This window comes from Nicrophorus vespilloides, unplaced genomic scaffold (assembly GCF_001412225.1).
Source record: "Nicrophorus vespilloides isolate i.1.1-1 unplaced genomic scaffold, Nicve_v1.0, whole genome shotgun sequence".
Lineage (NCBI taxonomy): Eukaryota > Metazoa > Arthropoda > Insecta > Coleoptera > Silphidae > Nicrophorus > Nicrophorus vespilloides.
Window position 1 is genome coordinate 122,156 of NW_017100100.1, and position 23,968 is coordinate 146,123.

Below are 23,968 nucleotides of genomic sequence, written 5' to 3' on the forward strand. Positions count from 1 at the left end.
ACATGTCGCATTTGATGCAACTTTAAATACGTAATTCATAGTCTTTGTGATTGTTCTAAAAAAAAATATGTTCATTTTCTATTTTTTTTTAAATAAACTACAAATATATGGAAATTATAGTAAAATGAGTGCAAATGTAAATAATATACAAGTAACTAATTTATTTATGGAATTGTAAAAGTGTAACACATTTTTTAATAACCGATGAAACAAATTCACATTTTTTGAAAATATAACATTAAAAATTGTAAATATTTCATAGACATTTCATCAAAAATGTATACTGAAAAATATGTGAATAAAAACAAAAAATGATTGTTTTACCAGAATTTTAAATAAACCATTTTAAAAGTAACTTATTTATTTATGAAATTGTTGCTTTAACTACTATTTCTATTGCACAAATTGCTAAGTACTTGTCAAGTATCTTAAGACTAAAGTTTGAGTGTTTGTGCATTATGATTTCGAAGCCATAGTTTCGCTACTGCTGAAAAAAGGTCAGAGTTCGATCACTTAGGTGGTGCCGTCGCCGCGTGGATAGATGCGCTCCGTTTCGTCAGTTTGCGCGAAACGCCGCCGCTTCCGTCGGTGCCGCTGCCGCCTCCACCGCCGCCGCCTTCGTTGGAGGCACATTATTCACGTGCGGATCCTGTGAACGAGTCCGCCGAAAATATCCGCCGGTATCTGAATAAGTCATGGAGCTAATTAGTATAGCGATGCGGCTCATGCGCCTCCCGCCGCTCCGTGCCACGGCATTCCGGGGGCAGTCGGTGCTGAGGACATTGGATGGTATGGAGACCAATGGGACAGGTGGATTCGGCTTGTCGTGTTGTCACCGCGAAAAGTGGGGATGTCACCGGGGGCGGTGCGCAGGCGCGAGGCGTGTCGATGTGTGTCACCTGCCTCTACGCCTCCGGACCGCCGCTACCTGGAGGGGACGGGCCGGGAGGATATGTCGTCCTCGTGGACCGCGTGAGGAGCGGCATTCGCGGATCGCGCATTTCCGCCGCTCCCGCATCTCGCGAGATCTGCAAGATCAGCAAACTATCTACAAGAACACGAATTATATAAGAATACTTACTACTTGCTCTATTAGTTATTACCGAATAACGCAGCAACGTTCGGGAATTTGCTTGCTAAAAGACACCTAGATTCAGTTATATAATATATATTATTTGAGAATAGAGGAAGAGCAGAGATATTTTGGTTGGATCGAGGGGGGTTGAGACGATGTTGTGGAGGCAGCGCATTTAGATCGCGCAGAGGCGGGGCCGGTAGGAATTGTCACTGCAGGAGCGACTGTCACTTGTCCCCATGGTTGCGCATGCGTGCGTCCGAGGGGGACCATAGGCCGTCGCGACGCTGTGACACGCCCGGCGTCCACACGACCCTTGACCCCTCAGTGTCCAACGGACTCCGGTCTGGACGGTGCGGACGCAATACGGTGAATCGCACACGGACGACGACCAACAAACTCGCATCATCAGCGACTATGTTTACATGTGCTCCGCCGAATGTCTGAGAACGAGATGCAGTTCTTTTCGGCGGCGAACTTTATGAAGAACGGTGAGTCCGAATGCACGACCACCAGTAGAGCTCCATTCACATATTGTTAATAACTTCTAAAAAAATATACTAAAAATCCTATTAATCACTATTAAGATTATCAATAATTATAATAAATAAATACATATTGATAATTTAAATTATTAATAAAAACAAATGCTTCTTCAGTTCTCTATATATAAGATTATATTCTTGAAAAATAAAATTATTATTGACAATTATTATTGACATTACAAGGGATATTGAGTACTTGGAAACTAATTGCTATGTGCAGCATGCACAAGATAGACGGGTAACCTACGACCCTGCCGAGTACCATTTAAAGAACCATTTTCCAGCTGACCCAAAACATTATCACTTGTTTACTCTTATAAATCAATCATGAACGACGGTGGTGATAAAGCGGTGCGCGTTCTCCTCTCCTCCAACCATTGTCGCGAGCAACTTTGGAGATCGCGACCGCTCGCTCCACTTTTCCTTGCATCGTAATATTTATAGACGGAGCCTATCGCTTCTTCAGTTCAACTCCAGAAAAGGAAATAATAATTATAACAATAATAATAATAATTGTAGTAATAAAGAAAAAAAAAAGAAGAAGAAAACAAAAGAATAATGGCAGTCGCTATATGTCATCTGAGAGTTGCGAGCAGAAATAGATGCGCGATAGCGAACGGAGACGCAACAAAAGCCGCTCTAAATATAGGAGGCATTGTCTTATTGTTACTTAAGTCGCATGAATTAATCGAGGCGTCTTCTTGTTCGGCGTCTTAGGCGAAGGCGGCAGCCGCAGCCCGGCGGTGCCCGGCCACCATCACCATCATCACCACCACCATCATCCCCAGCAGAAGGACGCCGCCAGTTTGCCGCCGCAGTACGCTACCACCTCGGGCCTCATGGAAGTGGTAAGTTGTCGCTTGTGTTGCTGTCGCTATCGATGATTCTGTTGCATTGGCGGATGATCGGGTAATGAGGATGAAATTAATTACGTAAGAAGGAAATTTCGTTTTTTGCCGCGCGCGCTCGGCCGCGTCCGAACCGCGAAGGAAGGAAGGATCCGGTGGGAAGGGGGCAGCAATTGGTTTTAGTACTGCAAGTTACCGCTGCGGCGGGTGCAACAACGCGCGTTCGAACCGTGCACGAATCAATCATTTGAATACAGAGCATGTGTTTTACCGGGCATGAAAACGCTGGCACATCAGATGTGATCAACGTCGACACCCCCGACCACCCCAGACTGCTCTACCGATATTAAGTTGTGCGCGTGATCCGCAGTTGACCTCACGACAGGCATTTGTTTAAAATTTTCGTTTTGTTTTTATTTTTATTGCGACAACTACTGTTTATAGTAGTATCATCATTATTTATGTACTTCGTCTTCTGGTTGGAAGTGGTGCATCCGGGATCAGTTGTTCGTTTGAAGTGGTGACGATGAGGCAGTTTGTTTGTGGTTTACGAATGTTCTGAATACACGTCGATCTTCAATGCTTCTGATGCCTAACACGAGTGGTAGTTCAACACGGGGAGGTCCTCCGAGGCCTTATAGCTCGCTGATGCCGGAGATAGATCGGCAACTGTTGCCGCCGTCGGCGATGCTGGCCGCCACGCACCCTCTCCGGCCACCCCTCAACGTAAGTGCCTCCCTATTATAGCGAAGAAGAAAAGAGAAGAGACCCAGTGTATGGGAGAGCGTGATTAAAATCCGTAGCGAAACGGCGGCGGAGAGAGTTGACAACCGTTTGGCAGCCACTTAACGCGACGATAATAACTCCCCAAATACGTTTCCACCCATTTATCACGCACCAAATTGTTCCCATTATCGGGATGGGAGCCATGACTAACCGAAGCCGCAATAGCGTATCAAGATTTTTTCGCGCGCGCGAAGCTCCTAATTAAAAACCGAACGTCCCAGATGAGCGACATGCCCAGAATTCCCCGATAACATCATGACCGTTTTGCGTAATTGCCGCGTGTCGTCCGCAGAAGTTGGGGTGGTAATGGCTTTTGTCCGGTGTATGGTTCTGCGACCCGCGGCGCTTCTCTCCTCGCTCACCTGCATACCATTAACCGTATAACTTATATCGATGATTTATCGCCCGGACCCTATTTAATCAAGCTCTATTTAGGTACGTTTAATGCTAATTTATTACCATTGAAATTGGTGATTATCGCGCATCGCTAAATCTCTCCGCCGCTTATTTATTTATATCGATCCGAGGCCTTTTGTTCCCATTGTCCGCACGGATCCGACCCGATCCGCTCGGACCTCGTCGCCGAGGAGTCGCTCCATTTTCGCGCCCGGTGATTTGTGATGATTACGTACCTACCCACCTACCTATAACCATACCCATACCCACGTCGGGGGGAGGGAAATAATGTTATCGTTCACGCTATTCCCGATGTCTTCGAGGATAGCTGTTGCACGCAATCCATCTATCGCATGTCAATCGGAAGGGATTGCCCCTCCAGCAGACAAAGAGCGGAACGAGACCAGAAGGACATGCACAAAATGAAAAAAAAAAATCATGTTGAAGGGAAAACGAAAAGAATAAGTCCTCACGTGAGAAGGAAGGTACGGAAACAAATTGGAATCGTTCGCTTGTCAACATATCACGCCGTATGTCGTTCGCTCACCACCGAAAACTCTATCTTGTCACGGAACCATTCTATGCTAATTGGCCATCGGACATGTGTCGGTGCGACCACAGACAATGCGAATGCGACCACTTTGCGGTTTCTTAACTCACGACTGTCGTATGTTGCGACCATTACGCATAACGATCTGCCTGACAGACTCATTACACAGTTATAGACAATTTAACATAATTTTTGTAACTAACTAACTAACGTTCATCGATAGAGAAGGACACGTAAGTTGTTCCATTTTGCACGTGTCTGGATTTTTCGTTTCATTTCGTTCACCTCTTGTTTTTCTCTCCTTTCTTTTTCTTTTTTGCGCCCTTCCTCCAATAGACAACGTCGGCCATCGCCAGGTGCGCAATATCGCTCAGACCATATTGTATATAATCATGAGTACAGTTCTGTAATAATTTATTGGAAGCTCCAAGATACTGATATTAATATACTACCATAGCCACCGTTGAATGCATGCTTCGTACTGTAATTGAAATCATCTACAATTTTAATGCATTTCTAACAGTTCACTAAATTAATCATTATTCATCAACTAAAAAAAGAAAAACATTTACTTGGAATTGCAATTTTCCATATAACAAATCAATAATATCTATCAACTAACAAACATTCACAATACATTAATTTTCAATAATAATATAAAAAAAATACATTTAATGCAATTACCGCATAATATATTTTATTTTTATTTCATATCAATATATCACAGTAATATGCATAGAAAAAGGTAGAGCAAAACTTTCGCAAAAGTCAAGGTTTATAGTAATCATCTGAGCAGCTTTTCAGTTCAGTTCAACTACAATTATTGAAACTCTTAATGTCAAAATAAATTAAATAAATACTCAAGATTTACTCTTTTTTCCGTATATTCAACATACCACAATTAACGATAATTTATGTTACATAAGTTAAATAATTGCATTAACGTAAATCAAAACTAATTTGATTTTGTATTTGAAAATTGATGATAAATCTTAACTCACAATTAATTATTCGTATATTAAATAAATGATAATTTTATTAACATAATTTTATATATATCATATAATTTTGTCGAAGTGGACAATATTTTATTAAGTTAATGTGCATAATACGGCTATAAAATACGTTAATTTAATACATGAAAATTTAAGTATTATTTTAATTGAATTAATATAAATAATTGTAATTTTTAATGATTGAAATTAATTATTAAATATAACGTATATTAAATCTAATCTCTGAATTAATTAATATAATTATTATAAAATTAAATAATATTTAATGCTTCAAAAACTAACATAATCCTGTTATTAGTATTCATTTTGAATACTGTAATTTCAGTGATTCGTTTTATATATATATATTTATGTTACCGCAAATTGCAAACATTAGTTTCGGATCGATTCTTTATTGCTTTCGCATTTTCAAAACGTGATCTTGAATGATTTGTAGTAAAGTTTGAGAAATTATTAGAAGCACATTTTTCTTTATTAATGATTAGTAAAGATGCACAGCGATATATACCTGAGCTCTGAAGAAGGTTTTTTGGAATTATGCTAAATCGTTTAGAGAGGGACGGAAAAAAAATTGAGAGCGAAGAAATTAAAGCAAGAAGAACAAAAAGCGGTGCCAGCTGTCCGGGGACCCCGAAACACGGATTTCAATATTTATAGAATGGCCGCAAATTGCGCTGATTATGCACTATTCGACTGTAGTTAATTAAGCCCCGGCAAATTACAATATCAGCACACACACGTTGATAGGTATATAGGTGCATAGATGCACTCACATGCACGAACATCATCATTATATCACATGCTCCCTCTCCAAATGGAATCATCGCCGAAGGTGACTAACAATAAGAACGGACAAAAGCCATTTCGCACGAGTCTAGAGTTCTTTATGTATTTGTACATATATGTATATAATATGAATGTGTATGTGTTGGATTTATTATGCAAATTGTTTTGCTCCGTCGACTGTATCAGTTAATTATTATTATTCGATCGACGGACTTTTTCTGTGATAAAGAAGGCCAGAAAAATCCGTGGCGATTTTGCAAAGTGCACCGCACTGCCTCGCGATAACGTCGCCTATGTCACATGTGTCGCAAGGTCGCGACGATAAGAGATGCAGATGGTTGTGTGGATGTGTGCTGTAATGGAGGATTAAATAGCAACAGAAACAAAACGTCGACGAAATCGTGTGAAGTAACCGAAAACTGCACGAAGCGAAATAACGTAAAAACTGTAACCCGGCGGCTATTTGACGTTTCTGATAAAGCTTTTATCGCTGTGATTCATGCGGAGCGAGAAAAAATGAGGTATTACGATATACACACACACTCTGTACACGGTCATCTGTGTTATTGCAAAGGGATAACAAATATACTTCATTGTATAAGACGCAGCTTGATTTAAAGATACTTTTTTTTTAGTAATATACACAATTCCCAACGTTACATAAGATTTCAGATTATTATTTCACTTAAAAAATAAGTTATTTTTAATTGATTGAGTTATATTTTTGTTTTCACTTTACTTTACATATGTATTTATAAAATAATTAATTAAAGTTATTTAGAATTAATTGAATTATATTTTTNNNTCTTCCTTCACTATTAATTGCGGCCATTTTTTTGCTTTTCCTTACACAATCCTGATTTAATTAAACCGGGCAACAACAACAACAATGTAAAAAAAACGCTATTAATTCAAACTGAGTTAAATGTAGTCTTTTTTTTTGTATGTACACCTTGTTTTCACATCGCTTCTAACCAACAACTGGCAGGAAATTATTCCGCAATTTCATTATCGAAAGAATTTATTGAAAAATAATAATTATTATTTTTATTACATTTAAGTTGAAATTCGTTACACAATGGAACATTTAGAATTATTATATTTTTTACTCATTTAAATAGATGATAGTTATATAAAATTGCTTGTCAATTCTATTTACTAAGTTTAATAATAATTTAAAAAAAAATTGTATAGTTTTAGTATACAAATTAATTTGATTTACGCTGATTGTGAATATTAAGATTACAAATTAGATTGTTTTTCTATACATAATTTCTATTAAAAACATTTACATTTGAGTTAAGATTCGTAATGGAAGAGTAAATCATGAATGATTATAAAGTGCAACATTCACAATTATTTTATATATAGATGATAATTATATAAAATTGCTTGTGAATAATAATTGAAATATACAAATATTACTAAATTTTATATAATAAATGCGAAATTTAGAAAAATTTCATTTTGTTTTTGAAAATTAATTAAAAAAAATTGAATTTGAATATTTTTTATTTGAAAATTTTAAATTGGAATGTGTTGTGTAGAGGTAGGCGGATCTAGTCAACTTGATTTGCTTGATCCAGACTACGTGAATCTTTGGAGGTAATCGAAAATAGAAGCAAACGTTAGAATATTAAGCAATCGTCGCATTGCGCAACGCAATTTGTGGAGCTTTCTAAACGTTGTTTTGTTGTTGAATGCGTAAGAACAATTACGGGCTGATGATCAAGGAAAGGAAAGGAATGGAGAGAAAGAGAAGAATGAAGCGGCGCGAAGAAACAGAAAAGAATGCGGCCCCGGAATTGGGGTTGGGTGTTCGTTTTTTGTTTATTTATCCGGCCATCCTCCGGTCCATCGTTTCTGTTTTGTTTTCATTTCTTCTCTTCTTCTCTCCTCTCTCCCCGAGTGAATTTATCCTTTGCAACACGAATGTAGGTGGCCGCCACGTTGGGAACGTTGGGCCCCCGAAACAACAAGAGGATCGTATGTAAATCCTGCATTCATCTCACGGCGTCGCCCACGACCACTTTATTAAGCCCAAAATAAACTCGACGATATTACATATTTTAGGTAGCACTCCATAACAAACAATGGGACACCTTCTGTACCAACCATTCATTCGGATGCATCCATAATAATCAAAGCCGCGCACGCAAGAGGTTCTCGTTTATGATGGAAGCAAGAAAAGCAAACAACTGCGACGACATTGTATTCAAATGTCCCGCCGCTGGACAGCAGAACAATCAATCCCAGATCGATCGAAGCCTGTCGTCTGTCTATATGCCAAGGACATACGAGAAATGCGCGAAACGAAAAGAAATCCTGAACGCTTCCTGCTTGCATTCAAAAAAAAAGCAGCAACAAATTGTGCACCCATAAATAAATTGCGAACGAACAGCGAATAAAAAAATATATAAATAATAGAGAAGAGTTTCTTAAGCTAATGAATATCCATTAAAAAAGAGAAAATGTTTTCGTTGCAATTACTGCTCAAAAATACGGAACGCAATTAATTCCATTGTAAATTTGAATCTCATTAATTCGCAAGAATTCATTAATGGCATCGCGTTCGATATCCACCTCTCTCGGTGGACGGGCAATCAAATGTAAATAACTAAACTGGAAAATCAAATGGAAATTATGGAGCGACGCTGTACGAAAATAAGGAGTAAAAAGGCCCATTTGGCGCGGACGAATTAATTCCCTTTTAGTAACTTTGCATTAGCTGTAATTTAGCCAATTTGGTGTAATCTAAATGCACGTTAATATTCTCCCAAATCTCATAACCCATTGAATAATGGGCATATTATTAATTAAATGCGTTCACTGGCTGGAAGGACCATTAGTGCGTTCGTTTTTGGCGCGCCTCGATTCTACGTTCAACCCCGCATCAACACTCACGTGACGCATATCATCATCATCATCATCTTCAATTTCTTCTTTAAAACTTTTAACTTTTAGTACTATCTGCACTTTTTCAAATATTGATCATTCTTTCATCCTGATCATCAAGTTTTTCTATCATAATCATTTTCTCTATATGTTCTTCTTAAAAATCATCAATAGTAACTTGGTCATATTACTATTAGTAAGTTACTATTCAGTTATAAAACTAAAAGTTTATATTATCTTCTAATTCCATAATCAATCTTCTAATTATGTTTTTTTATAAGTAAGATTAATTCATGTTACCACACTATTAATTGTGAGTTAAGAAAATTGTGATCAAACACTTAAACAAGTTTAATTATCATACATAACAAAAATAAATATTTGAACGCTTCGCTTTCGCCCTGTAATTCGCTCAAACAAGCACGATCAAGAGTGTATCTTCTTTGCTGAGGGAAAAGTTCAGTTGAAGGGATTTTCAAGCGGTCGAAGACAAAACTTCGACAGCATTGAAGAAGTTCTGTTGTTATTGCCTCACAAGAATTGATTTTAATTTCGGAACCCTAAGGGCTAATTTTTACTCTTTCCTCCCCTGATCATCTGCGCGTTTATATATTTTCGTTTGATAATTATGGCCGTCCGCCATATTACGGCAACCCTTCGATCTCAGAAGTGGGCGGACTCCCTTATAGAACGTACATACAACAAATTATTTTTTTTTCAAGTACTCTCACATATGCCAATGCGATATCCGAAAATAAAAAAAAAGGGTTGCTTGCCGAAGGGCGGAGGGTAGCGATATTTCACATGGGGTGGGTATATGCGTGTGTGTGTATTTTTTTTGTTTCGTTTCGTCCCTCGTCGAGTGGCTTTATTATATTATATTTTCGTTGTTTAAAATAGTATTAAAAATATTTTTCGGGGGTGATTTAATTTGGCAAAACGTGGATGGAATATGTGCGAGTGAGTTGATGTATATATATATATTGAAAATGAGTGTATGAGAGAGAGAGAGAGAGAAGTGGAGAGATAGAGAGAGGGCACATCGTTTGCCAGTTGTTTAACTCAATTATTGATCAAATATGGCGGAGTTTTCCCAACCCACTGTCTATATTAACCCTTTCGCATCGAGGGACTCCGTAATGATGTATACCTACCCCCTTGCGTTAAGGTCCTTAACATACCGGCCTATTATTACGCTCGCAAACTTATGATTGTCGGGGAATACATTTTATATTATATAACGGCTCAGGGTCGCCATTGTTCGCTCGAGTTTTCGGCGTCGCGTCTTTTTTTCTCTTCTTCGGTTTGTTACTGATGTTTTGTTGTTGTATCATTACCGAGGCCATCGATGATGTGCTTCGTTATTATTTCGTTTCGTTTCGATAAAAAATTAAAAAAAAATAATAAAATAAACGGATAGCGGGGAAATAAAAAGACAGACATCGAGACGATAGAAATATGCGTCCAGCCTTATCGTCCGCTGATTTATTGCATTAACACACTTTATCTCAAATCGATTTTTCGATTTTCCTATTTTTAATTATTTTTTTCTTTTCAATTTTATTTTTGGCTTCAATAATCAACACTCTATATTATTAATCACTCATAGTTTGCGCAATTTGTTTGCGAGACGAATGACAAATAGCTGGTGCATGTTGAGCGATAATCACGAACTAAACGTCAACGTGTTTTCGAATATACAAGGAAAGAAAACAAAAGGCATCTATATCACATTAATCATTGGTGATATACGAAAAAAATGTGATTCACGCCTAGCAATTCAATCAGGTGGTATTCATTATTCCAAAGACAACACATTTAAAGACAACATTACAATCACTTTACTGAACACAATTGTTCATACATTCAGTTCCTTACAATTAACACGATTTGTAGCAAGCAAAACGCTTAGATTCATATCCGACTTTGTACACACTCATTTTCCAGTTTATATTCACAATTCACTTAATTTAATGTAAGTAAACAAATTATATAATTTTTAATTACCACAAACAATTGTAAATCTTCATTTCTATTTAATTATTTCATACTTAAATCCTTAATTTCATATTTAACTTTTTTTCAATCTTTTCAATTTTTATTTTGTTAAAGTAAACTAAATTCATTGTAGATAGACGCAAAGAGATGTACATTTTTAAACTTATTTTTCGTTCTGATATAAACGCATGTAAATTTTGATTTTTATTTAATCGTTTAAATCCTTAATTTCATATTTAACTTTATGAATTAGTACATTTTTTTAACTTATATAATTTTTAATTACTATAAACACACATGTAAATCGTTTAATACTTAAATCCTTAATTTTAAATTTAACTTTTTTCGATTATTACATTTTTTTTTAACTTAATATAATATTTTTTTTTTACTTTACATTTTGTTAGTTAAAGTAAACTAAATTTATTGTACACGCAAAGAGATGTAAATTTTTCAACTTCTTAATTTATTTATTTTTTTTCTTTCGTTCTGGTGTAGATTCTTATGAGATTGAGGTAGTAAAAAAACAGGCGAAGCGGAGTCAGAATATCCTAAACAGTCGTTAGGAACTGTTTATCAACGTGTCTAGTTACTGTGACGATTAAATTAAAAGCAATTATGCATATGAGAGAAACAGTGAGAAACTAATTATGGTTGTTATGACCACAAAGGCAAGAAGAAGGAGGAAAAAAATCCAGTTAATGATTTCGCATTAGCATTTCTTATATAATGCAATCAATATCGAAATATAACATATGTAATTGATTACAATTGAATCAATATTATATAAAATTTGTATTTTTGTTCTTTATTTTACATAAAATATTATTAACTTTAGTTTAAACTTATAAAAAATAATTAGTAAATTTGATTCAATTTGATTAACTTTGTAATTTTTCTCGAAATTGGTAAATATTCTATTTAATTAATAAAATAAAAGATTTTCTTAATTTATTGAGAAAGAATTATCATTGACAATTTGTATTCTTTTCTAATATTTATTAATAATTAATATTGAGAAACTCATTTAGTTAAATTTTATTCTTTATTAAATTTGATTAAAAAAAATGCTTGATTTGTCATAATTTTTACTTTTTTCTAAGTTCATTTGAAATTTAATGTTCTTTCACTAAATTTTAATATTTAATAAACAAAATTTGTGTTTTTTATCGAAATTGGTAAATATTCTATTTAATTAAGAAATTCAATTAAGAAAACTTAATTGATTAATAAAAAAATTGAGAAACTCGTTTATTTACCTTAACAATACATGTAAATAAGAATATATTTTCACTGTAGCATTGGATAAGGAATTTGTTGGATCATGTTAATTGGATGGCGCAGATGAATTACGGTTTTCGGTGCTAAAAGATGTTTTCCAGAAGGGAAACGGGAAAGGGCCGTTAAGTGTTTGAATAAATAAGCGACAAAGTGTGAAAGCGTTTAAAGCAACGGCGCCACCGAATTACCCAGACTTAGGCAACCACAGCAATCCTTCGTCCTTGCATACATCAATCCATTCGTCCTTCCATCTATCCATCCATCCATCCTCCTATCCAATCGACGCATCAATTTTGGACAATTCCGTCGAGCATTAACGGAACGGCCGTTTGTCTAATGGATTCTACGGCGAGATGCGTATCGATAAAAGGTGCATTAATAAAGAGCGGACTTTTAACAATATTCCAAGGCGGGGCCCTTTCTACGTGCCACGGCGAGATCCAGCGATAACGCGTTAATGATAAAATGACAATTCTGTGACATCCAGCCCCACCTCCAATCAAGGCTTCACAAATAATTAATAGCGCAATTAGAAATTGATTTCGGGGGCGGAACGTATTTACACGGCTGCGTCTCGTAGCGCAGGACGATGAATAATTTCCTAATTTATTCCACGCCTGGATGCGAAGGGTAGAGTCTTTTTTCCTTTTACCTTTACCAGGAAAAGAGAGAGGGAGGAGTAAAAAAAATATACATATAATAAAATAAGAGAGAGGATAAAATTGAGAGAGAAGCGTGTATTTCCAGGATGTGTCTATTTATATTTATAATATGATTTCGCCTTGTATGGTGTTTACGAATGGACGGTGCGCAGCCTCCGGTCATGGGATGGGTGAGGGTGGAAATTAGAATGTTAAATTATACGAAAATATTTTCGGACGGGGAAAGGGCTCGGAAACAATTTTCGGGTGGAAGGGTTTTTCTGGGTGGGTGGATGGATGGAGGAATGAAGACGGAGTGGATGGAGCCAATTCCTTAATGGTCATCGGGACAATTTGAATGCGGATTTATACACGTGTACACGTGATCTACGGCTTGACGGGGCGCCCTTTGGAACTAGCGACGCTTTAAAAACAAATAGCTGCTCTCAAGTAGATTGGATTTCGCGGTTTGAATTTTACATGCTCCATATACACACACGGCAGAAGGATCCTCCAGAAACGTGAAGAGGGGAAGTCCCGTCAGGAAAGTAAAATAAAATAGTAGTAAAAACATGTATATATATATATACATACATGTATGTAGAGAGGAGGAAACGAGATTGGCCTGCGGCGATTTTTTTCATGCTCCAGGATGGATACCAAATATTTATCCGCTTTAACCCCTCTTTTTGTCCTTAATGAACACGTCCTTGCGGCAAGGGTTGACGGACGAGTCGGATAATATTCTTCTCTTTACAGACCGCTGGTAATAAAGGTGTAGTAGCATGAGCAGCATCATGAATAGGGGGGCGGAACGGCATTCAATATTTTTATAAATAACTAAAACGAAACTAGAACCGCGGTTCTGCTTACAACACCCATCCGCACGTGATACACGAAGCCATTAAATATGTCACAGAGAGAGAGAGAGAGCGGTTTTTATTATTTTTCGGGGCTATTTTTTATCACGTGTCGATGTCTTCCATTAAGGTGGAGAGGCCGGTTTAAATTTAGAGCCGCCATAAAATGCGATTCAAGCGTAAACAAGCACAGAATTTTTGCATGTGTCAAAAATATATATATATATATTTATTTGGTTTTATTTAATTGATTTGATTTATGTTTTTAAGTTTTCTTGTTTTTGGTTTTAGTGGGCTTCGGTGGCGTCCTGGTTCTTCAGACCCGAGTCTTCGCCGCTCACGACGACGATGGCCAACAGCTTGGAGCAGGCCGCCTGCTCACGACCACCCTCCAACATCTTAATACCAACTACCTCCACCGTAACCAAACCTCCTAGTCCCGGACCTCATACGCGCGAAAGAGTCTTCCAACCACCGACCATATGCACGGTAAGTTCATCAATTTTAATGCGCTTTTAGAGAAATTTAGACAAATGGATTTTTTTCAAAAGCAATTTCTGCTGTCGCCCAGTATTATTACATCATAAACATCACGTTATTTACACAAATATATAGCAATATACGTAATCCCACAAGATATATTATAGAAATAAACCATTTAGATTACAACGTTCTTTATTTTCTTTCATAGAACTGCTGGTAATCTTGGAATGACTAATGTGTTAAACAGAAATGAAATATAGATAATTCTAATTATTAATAATACAGTGAATTTACTTGAAGAAGTAAAATTTTACGTCTTGTTTTTTTTTATTATTATTCTGTTTACTACACTTTAAAAGCAATGTGAAAATTGTTCTTCTTTGGCGGAGTAGTGTATAAGGAGCGTCTTAAAATTATAATGGTTTAGTTGGAATTTGTTTCGAAATAGATGAAGTGGATTGGTTTTGCGGCCCGTCTTAAAAAAAAAGAGAAATAAAAGTCGAAGGAGAGTGGAGAGAATAGGAGAAGGTGAAGGAGTAGAGTAGTAGGAGGAAGTGGGTAAAAAGTGAAGTTGTATATGTAATAGGCAATTTATTTTGTAGTGGATCAAAAGCGTGTGACGGGTCGCGTGTTTCACAGGTGACATATAAGGCACAAGGTACTTGGCATTTTCCAGAAAGGAAATTGCCGGTTGTCGCCGTGAACACCGTGAAGCACCACACGCACGTCACTCCCGGCTCGGAGCCGCCGCCAAAAACTCTTGAAGTAATGGAATTCTTGATGTTCAATATGTTTCCACGGCGTCGCTCGATTTATAAATAAACAGGGCCCGGTTTTTCCGGGAATGGAACCGAAGCGGCGGTCATCCGTTGCGTCGGGGGAGGCGGCTAATTAAAACGCGACCAATCGAAGTAATGTCTTCATCCTTCGTCCTGGCACACCAGTGCCATCCAGTTTCTCTGTTCGCGCTGCTGTTATTATCATCATTACGATTAGGCGAGGGGGCTTGACTTCTGTGCTCAGGTAGAAGACGCGATCATTTCTTTTCTTCTCCCTTTCTCTCTCTCTCCTCTTCCTTTTCATTCTTCCTTTCGGGGCAAGGGCAATATTATTAATTTCAGTAATTTGACAGTGTGAACGACAGGCGGCCCGAAGGCCCTTGAAAAGGCGTCAAACGCGGCAATGACAACGTTTGAAAAAAGAATTCGGCGAGTCATCTTCTTGATTAGGACAGATCTCCGTCGCCTCTGGACCTTCCCATGAGCCAGCAGAAAACCACTATATAGCCGTCGCCTTTCGCCTCGCCTCCTTATTATTAAAGATATAACTCCTTTTTTGTGTCCTCGCATTGTTTATTTTACTTTGTGACATCTAATTTACACTGTATTATGTAACGGGGAGGCGGCGGCGGCGGCGGCAGCGGCAGCGGAGAGGAAGGAATCCGCATCGGAGTTGTTCTCTCTCTCCAGAGATGACGGAGTGACTTTGGTGCGTTCTTTACTATAAATCATGACAATTGACGTGATTACAATAATTACACTGTCATTTGAAAGCTGCTGCCATCTGTTTATTATAACCGCATTACCGCGTTCCTTCCTTTTTATTCTTACCGCAGTTTGTTCTTCTCATCCTCACCTCTCCAATACACTCATATCCATATGAAATTCGTTTCATCCGCCGAGGAACTGTTTGTAATCTCATCCAACAACTTCAGGCATGCCGTAATCAGTGTAAATAATAAATAAATAAAGGAATTTGGTGTCGATCGACGATGAATAGTTGCTTCTCGAGGGGGTTGATTCGTCATACATGATACGATGTGGTACAATTTATTAGCAAGCAGTCAAAGGACACTTCTTTCTATGCTCCTCCTAAGGGTGTGCAACTCGCGCCGCAACAATGGAACTTAATTAAGAATAATAAAGATCGATTTTTCAAAGAACCCATTGTGATCCAAATTGGTCTAATTTAATTTCTCCCTTGTAAAAACCTTGTTGAGAAAAAAAAATTAAAAAAATCTGCACCATCACCATCGGAATTTTTATATTAAACAAAATACAGTCGATTCCACGCTTATTTGCGACACTTATGCAAGTAATGAGCAAATTCATAACTCAAGCGATATATCAATGGTTTGCAGAAACGCTTTCATATTGAAAAATTTTATTACTTTATTATATCTAACAAAAAACATTAGTGATGAGACACCAATGAATTTGTAGGTTGATGCTCGGGTTAGAACCAATAGAATTGTTAAGAAAAAAAAATCCGATCCCTCGTCTAGTGTTTAGCGATATGATTTGCAACTGAAACAGCAGATCTTTATCGCAAAGCAGAGTAAAGATTGTAAATGTTTGGAACATATTAATTTTATTAAAAAAAAACTAAAATTATTAATTTATATATTTTATAAACATTTGTTATTTTAATTGTTAGCAATTATCAAACATCTAATTAAAATAATAATAAATGATGTGATAAATCCACTTTAAATTGTACTAATAATTATTAACTGTTTTGTTTAGTTTGATCCAATTATGTGATTATAACAATAATAATTAATTGTGTAAATAACAAATACAGTAATAAAAAGTGGTTTTATAAATGCGTAAATTTCAGTTTGAGGTCGAATCACAAATATTATTCGATTATTTAAGTAACTATGAGCAAAGGAAATAACTGTCAGATCAGTGAAAGTTGTATAAGCATTGAAAAAAAATGGAGAGCAGACGTGTCTGTGCGTTGTATTAAATTTAAATGTAATTATTCAGACGGCGAGGGTAGGTAACCAAAATATGACATTACCGAATATCTCAAATAACAACGGTGAAAATCTCCCAATTAGGAGAGTAACCCAGGCAACGACGAGCGGCAGGGCGGGCGGACGAGTTACCAGAAGGGAGTGCGTTGTTTGCCGAAATATCAGCACCATGCCAGATTTTGATCAATATATTAATTCGAATTACGTAATGTGGCATTGTGTCGGATCGATTGCGTAGGGGTTGTTTTGGTGTAGAGCAAAGGGTTTTGATGATGATTATGTCTACTTTTTTTTTTCGTTATAAATCTTAGCTTGGTTGGAAAGGAGTTTAGAGATCAAGGGGGAGTTGCTTGCACACGCGCTAAACGCTGCGTAAACAACGGTGCCCTTATTTACGTTTCGGCCATGTAAACACTTCCGGTGTCTTCGTAGTTTTTGAGATTTCAGGTGACCCCGGCACACGTCTATTTTCACAACACTTTCGAACTGTTTACAAACAGTGGAGGCGATTAAGCTAAATTAAATAAACAGATCGGGAGATGCTGAGGCTGTTTGCCTGTCGGGCGACTGTATGCGTGCCTTTGTATACATACACAAATATATATATATCTGTGCGCGGGGTTCCGCACGTAGATGATGTGTGTGTGTGTACGTATAGAGACAGGAATAGGGGGAATTTAGGTATAGGTGTAGGAGGCATAACATAAAAAAAAGAACCAGGAGTTAAGCGGAGGACGTGCAGCGAAAATATAAAAGCTCGCGATTGCTGCTGAACGAAAATAAAATGATGGACGCACGCGAATGACACGGTCCGTAATTACAATTGCTATCGTTGTACACACCTGAAGCGAAGCCATTGTTTCACACAGTTAAGTGGCCCCCCTGGTATCTCGCTGAAATTTTCATTTGATACATGCCTGATAGCGATTTTAAACACACACACCACCACCTATTATTATCATCCTCCTCATCGGCACCCCGTTACATGGAAAAACATGAATACTTCAGCCGATTCCCAGCAACTTTTGTTCAAACGCTGTTCGCTGTTGTTGCTGCTGCCGCTGCTGATCAATTATGGAACGTACGTACGTACGGCCGGGCGTCATTAAAATTTACCCACTTTTCTGACGCTCATCAATTCTATACTATTTTTACAACACAATTTTATTTATATTATCACCAATGTTGGCTCTTCTACATCAATCTACACAATTCAACAATTTTACAAAGTAACCACAAAAATTTCCATGACAACATTAAAACAATTTAAAAAAAAAACATTGTTTATTAAAATTCTTTTTGGAATCCCAACATTAGTATTATTTTTTGTCTTAAATTATTTTTTTTTAATAATTTTAATGTAAAACTGCTTTATTTAAAATATTTGACTGAGTGTATTTCAATTTGGTGATACGCCACTGATTTGAACATATTTATTTATTAATTTAATTTTAAAAGCGTGTTATTAACTGACAAAAATTCATCGATTCAGGATCAAAATAATAAAAGTTCGATAAAAAAAAAACGCTGAATAAAATTATCCAACATTGGAAAGTAATTAAAACGTCTTTATATGCAGAAAATGACCTGTTGCAATTTATATTTTATCCAATTTTCATTTCCTCTAGATTGCCCCGGGCGGGCATTCAAACCAAATTGTTCAAAACTGATCAATTATGAAATATTGTTTGTAGAACGAAATATGTTCAATTATAAAGATTTTAAATTTATACAGTTAAAATTCTTTTTGGAATCCCAACATTAGTATTATTTTTTGTCTTAAATTAATTTTTTTTAAATAATTTTAATGTAAAACTGCTTTATTTAAAATATTTGACTGAGTGTATTTCAATTTGGTAATACGCCACTGATTTGAACATATTTATTTATTAATTTCATTTTAAAAGCGTGTTATTAACTGACAAAAATACATCGATTCAGGATCAAAATAATAAAAGTTCGATAAAAAAAAAACGCTGAATAAAATCATCCAACATTGGAAAGTAATTAAAACGTCTTTATATGCAGAAAATGACCTGTTGCAATTTATATTTTATCCAATTTTCATTTCCTCTAGATTGCCCCGGGCGGGCATTCAAACCAAATTGTTCAAAACTGATCAATTATGAAACCGTTACAGGGGGGCAGAATGACGGCATTCTTTATTTAAACTGTGACTTGTCAATTAATTGCATCCCTCCGTGGATACGGTTCGAGCTTTACATGGGGGATGGGGTGGCGGATGTTGGCGGAGCGACGACAACACATGAATTATTAGGGCTGTTTTTGTTATTTTCACGCCATTACGCGCGCCGCGCGTCTGGCTGCGGTATATTGCCACTATAAAGTCGCGTTTCCCGTTCCTTTGATACGGAACGAAATGTCTTGGGGATTTTGCGGCGCAATTTGAGAAGGGAAGATTGGCGCAAATTACCGCCGCCAGTTTATTAAATATAAACAGCGGTTCAATATTTCAGAGGGCGACAGATAAAATGATATACAAGAAGAACGAACCAAAAAAAAAACAAATCAAATTGAAACGAGCAGCAAGGATGGAAACTGCGAGTAGAGAGATGAAAAGAGAGAGAGAGATGGTGATGGAGAGGGAGATGAGCAGAAGCAGCAGCAACATCGGTAGGAACTCGAACGAAAGGAAACGCCACAGGATTTTTCTTCATTAGGCACAATGCGCGGCGAAATTTGTATGGTCGTAAAAGTGTTCATTAGTAAGGCAAAGTGATAAAATAGCGCCTGAAATCACGCAATATGTATATGCTTGTATCTGTGTATCGGTATATATATATATATAGTTGGTGTAAGTATATACGCGTATACGATGCACGATGAACGAACGTCCTAGGGCCGGTCTATGAATCACGGGGTTGACATCGCGATCCTTGTAAAAGCGCAGGACATTAGTGGTGTTTCGACACGGCACGGACCGGAAGCAAAAATTCTCCTTTTTTTTTCCTTTGATGTTCTTGGGTATTGGGACCTGGTTAATCAGAACGAATGGGGGGACGCGCCTAAAAACTGGATTAGAAGTAGTGGAGGCCGTCACGACATCGACGGACTCTTAACTGATTACATACACTTATCGAGGTTCCAAAAAGGAAAACTGAAGGAAAACGCGAAGAAATGGCGGAGTGAATCGATAGGGCTAAAAATGGATGAAATGGATCGCGGTCTACGGAGATGTTTATGGCGGCGCGTCAGCCGGTGCCGTTGATCAAAGGCTGCACCGCGGGGAACCTCCCGGGGTTTTATACCCCAAGTGACATCGCGGCGCTCGTATATCGGCTTAATCGCCTCATATACTTAGCATCGACATGTTGCGTTAGCTAATGTTCCCTCGCATCGGAGGGCATCTTCGCGAGAGGCTCGTTCACGGCTCGCTGCTCCCAGGGATTATTGCTCGGTGAAGAATGTTCACCCGTAATACTATTTATTAACGAGGAGGACGAGCGAGATGGAGAAGGAAGGAAGGAGTCGCAGTTGGAGAAAGATACCGGGGCCATCAATTAATGAGCAAAGCCACCCCGAGTGGAGCAGAACAAAACGGACCAACAAATTACAACAACAACAACAACAACAAAAAGTAATACAAGGATAACGGTAACGGCGAAGCCAGGTACAAAATACACGTATCGATCTATGAAGTGCTCGTTGTGATTCCACTCGCATGTTATTAGAGTGGAGCGTTAGGTGGGCCGCAGCCTAATCTGCGGGATCGTTACGGCTTGATGTGTATTAATGGATTAATGCAGTATTGAACTGTCAACACTCGCCCTCACCTCGCTCATCATCCAATAGCGACAGCATATCGATTGCACGCCATTTTGACAGAACACATCACCGAAAAAAAAAAGAGGAAGAACCACCAACATGAGATACCTATTTTTTTTTGGGAAGGTGCGCGTAACTCCTGATCACGATCAGGTGGTAATGGATGATTGGTCCTCCCCCTTTTCATCATTCACGTCTTCGCGGCGAGGGATGATGATGATAAGCGTCGGCCATCTGAGTGGTACGCTTCGGCACATATACACTTCGAGGGGTCCACAATGGGAGAGAGGAGTACCTAGGCATTGTACGCGGTCGCGCCATAATCAATCTTCGCGATAGATCAATCAAAATCCAGCCTAGCTGTCTGATTTGCATGCCGACAAGCAAAGATGTTTATAAATGGGCCGAAGACAGGCCAGGCCCGGCAGCTCCCTCCCGGGAAAACACTTCGCTTTCCGCATCCACTCAGCCGGATGGGAAATAAAAAGAAAATATCACTCGCGAATCACCCCAAACCGGAATCAACACCCCCAAAAAAAACCTCCCAGCCAATCGTTCTTAAATCAACCACTTTTCTCTCAAATTTAAAAATGTTAAAACTTTTTGTTTCTTAGGAAAAGTATTACATTTATAAAATTACATTATTATTATTGAGATACAGATTTTAAAAGTTAGGAATGAGATGAAAAAAACAATAAAAGGTAAACGCTGCTGTAAGTTTTCTGTTATTCCAACTAGTAGATTTAATGGACTAGGTTTGAAACGTATCCAGATTGCTTTAAATATAGCGAGAGCATAATTTATGTGCAATTTAATTTCCCCTAACGTGCATGTAATATTATAATTATTGATAATAACATAGCGTAATTTGTACATGTGGAAATATCTATATATATAGATATATAATTTATATTAGTATTTCAGCTGAATGCGAATCTGTGTGTGTATATACGTATGAATGCGTAGTTATATATCTATATGTATTATAATTTATATAATCAAATGAGAAATCCTTGTTTCGATAATAGTTTTATTGTTGTTATGACGATTTGTTATTGGGCTGAATATCTCTAAATAAAGCGCGTCAACTGTAATGAAATATAAACAATGTTATTTAAAATGAAATATTATGCATATGGGAATACGTTAACAAGCTTGCACGTTCGAGAGAATATACCTACATCTCCTTTGTTCTAAACCGCAATTCGAATAACAGGCCATAAATACAGAAGATAGTAGTAAACCATAATCCAATGACACTTTAAAATGGAATGGGTGTCCTAAAGTATATTCGACATACGAAGAGCAGGTCCGTACTGGGTCCGTCCATCTAGTAAAACCCGACCCGTCTGGATCCGGAGGCGGGTGTCGGGCGGATCGCGCAAACCATGTAGATGGATCGTCGACGTTTGGTAGACCATTATTGATGTCTGAGTGTCTGGTAGATCCGAGCTCGAGCTGATGACCAATTGCCGAGGTCGCGAAATCGCGTCGCATCCGACCCTGCTCCGGTGTAAGGAACAGGTTATGAGAGTGCCACTGCATCTTTGATTTGTGGTTGGTAATGTTACGCCCTCTCAGAGAGCTGCTCATGAAATTTCATGCCTGATCAACTTGGCTTTGTAAAAAGTAAAATCATTTAAAAGGATTACTCGAAATCCATTCCCCGGGCATCTTTCAAAACACATACCAACGCGAACAATTAAGGATTGCTTTGCGTTCTTATTTCATTTCATTTCTTTTGTCCATTGTATTTTCTTTTTTCTTGTTCTTTTTTTTAACTTCTTTTCATTTGAAGATGCGTTTTATGGGTCTCTATCGATATGCGGATTGCGCGCAATTTATCAATGGGAATTACCATCAAATGTTGGACCTCGTGTACACACTTGGGGGCGGGTATTAAATCTGAACTAATGCGGCTCGTTGTGTAGGTTCAGGTAAACAAACACATATACACAGACACGTATAGAGAGAGTTGGAGAACGTTATGGGGGCATTTATATACACATTCATCTGGTCCAGATTGGGAAGAGGAGAGCATACATTCTACATACATCGGAACCACACGCAGCCGATTATCGGCCTAAGCGAGTTACTACACAAATGTCCAATCACCGGGACACCCTTCCGAATCTGAATAAATACGGGAGCGCTGGGAATTTATCGGACACCATTCGGAATGCAGAGGATAATCTCCAATAATAACTGGCTGCCGCTTACCACAGGCAATTTCATATTCAATCATTCTCGCAGCAGTGATTCCAACATTTCCAAATTCTTTAACAAAACATACCTAATTCTATTGTCAAATCTTCTATACATTCCTTATACTAAATATATTACTCTTAAGACAAGATATTTAAAAAAAAATGATAATTTTGTGTTAATTAATAACATATTTGATTTTAAAAATTTCTTGATAAGATTAATTAAGAATGAAAGTTATTTTAAGTTGTAGGATGTGGAAGAAGTTATTGATATTTGATCCTTTTAGAAGGATTGTAAATTTCGGAATTCACTGACTATATCAAGAACGCCTCGAAAGCATTCCGAAATTTGTTGCTGAGTATCTTGAAGGGGGGCTAAGGAAGCTGGAATTGTTTTGGCAATAAAGTGAAATACGCGCGGAGTAAAGTCTCTCCCATTTTTAGCGTGCTTTAATTAAGACCTGGGCGCTCATAAACTGTGTCTCGCTTTAATTCTCCGACATTGTTTAAACTCTTTCTTCGAGCTTGATTTTAATATTGCCGGGGTATTATATTGGCTCGCGAAGCGAAGGGAAGGAATGAAGAACCCTTCTGTGGAAAGGGCGAAGAGGGTTTCTCGCTTGCCCTCGACTGCGGACCCGAGATCCGAGACCAGGGTCCTGGCGTCTGGGGCTCAATATTTACTGGGCGATAAAAATTCACGCTTCTTAAAATCCATGTTGAAAATATTCAAATTGGTCTTTTTAAGGCTCTCGGGGGAGCCGTTGAGGTTGACGCCAATTTCTCCGACATGAAACGGCGTGGCGCGCGTCCCATTGGGGACTTTTTGCTCCTTCCCGAAGAAATGGGAATTAATTCCGTCAAGGGTTAATTGTCTGACGACGCATACCATCCCCTAATATCAATTCTTTTTTGCTTTCATTTCGCAGGCGATCCGATGCACGGTTCCGGGCTGTAACTGCGAGTGCTTCATGCCAGGGAAACGACACCTCAGATACTGCGAGACCTGCAAGCACGGCTGGGTGCCTCACGGTAAGTCCATACTTTTGTCCTT

General features: G+C 37.9%; 1 protein-coding gene across 3 annotated transcripts in view; it reads left to right on the forward strand.

Annotated features, from left to right (window-relative positions):
- LOC108567961 (zinc finger protein basonuclin-2-like) overlaps positions 1 to 23,968 on the forward strand; it is a 61,954-nt gene that overhangs the window by 2,179 nt on the left and 35,807 nt on the right. The window contains exons 1-4 of one of the 3 annotated variants that reach the window (XM_017928781.1): positions 1,392 to 1,566; positions 2,338 to 2,468; positions 13,969 to 14,166; positions 23,844 to 23,946. In XM_017928781.1, coding sequence (XP_017784270.1) covers positions 1,515 to 1,566; positions 2,338 to 2,468; positions 13,969 to 14,166; positions 23,844 to 23,946 — 484 coding nt within the window. In that variant the 5' untranslated portion in view covers positions 1,392 to 1,514. Of the gene's footprint in view, positions 1 to 1,391; positions 1,567 to 2,337; positions 2,469 to 2,680; positions 3,195 to 13,968; positions 14,167 to 23,843; positions 23,947 to 23,968 lie in introns of those variants that run through there. The other 2 variants (XM_017928782.1, XM_017928783.1) reach the window with 2 other exon arrangements.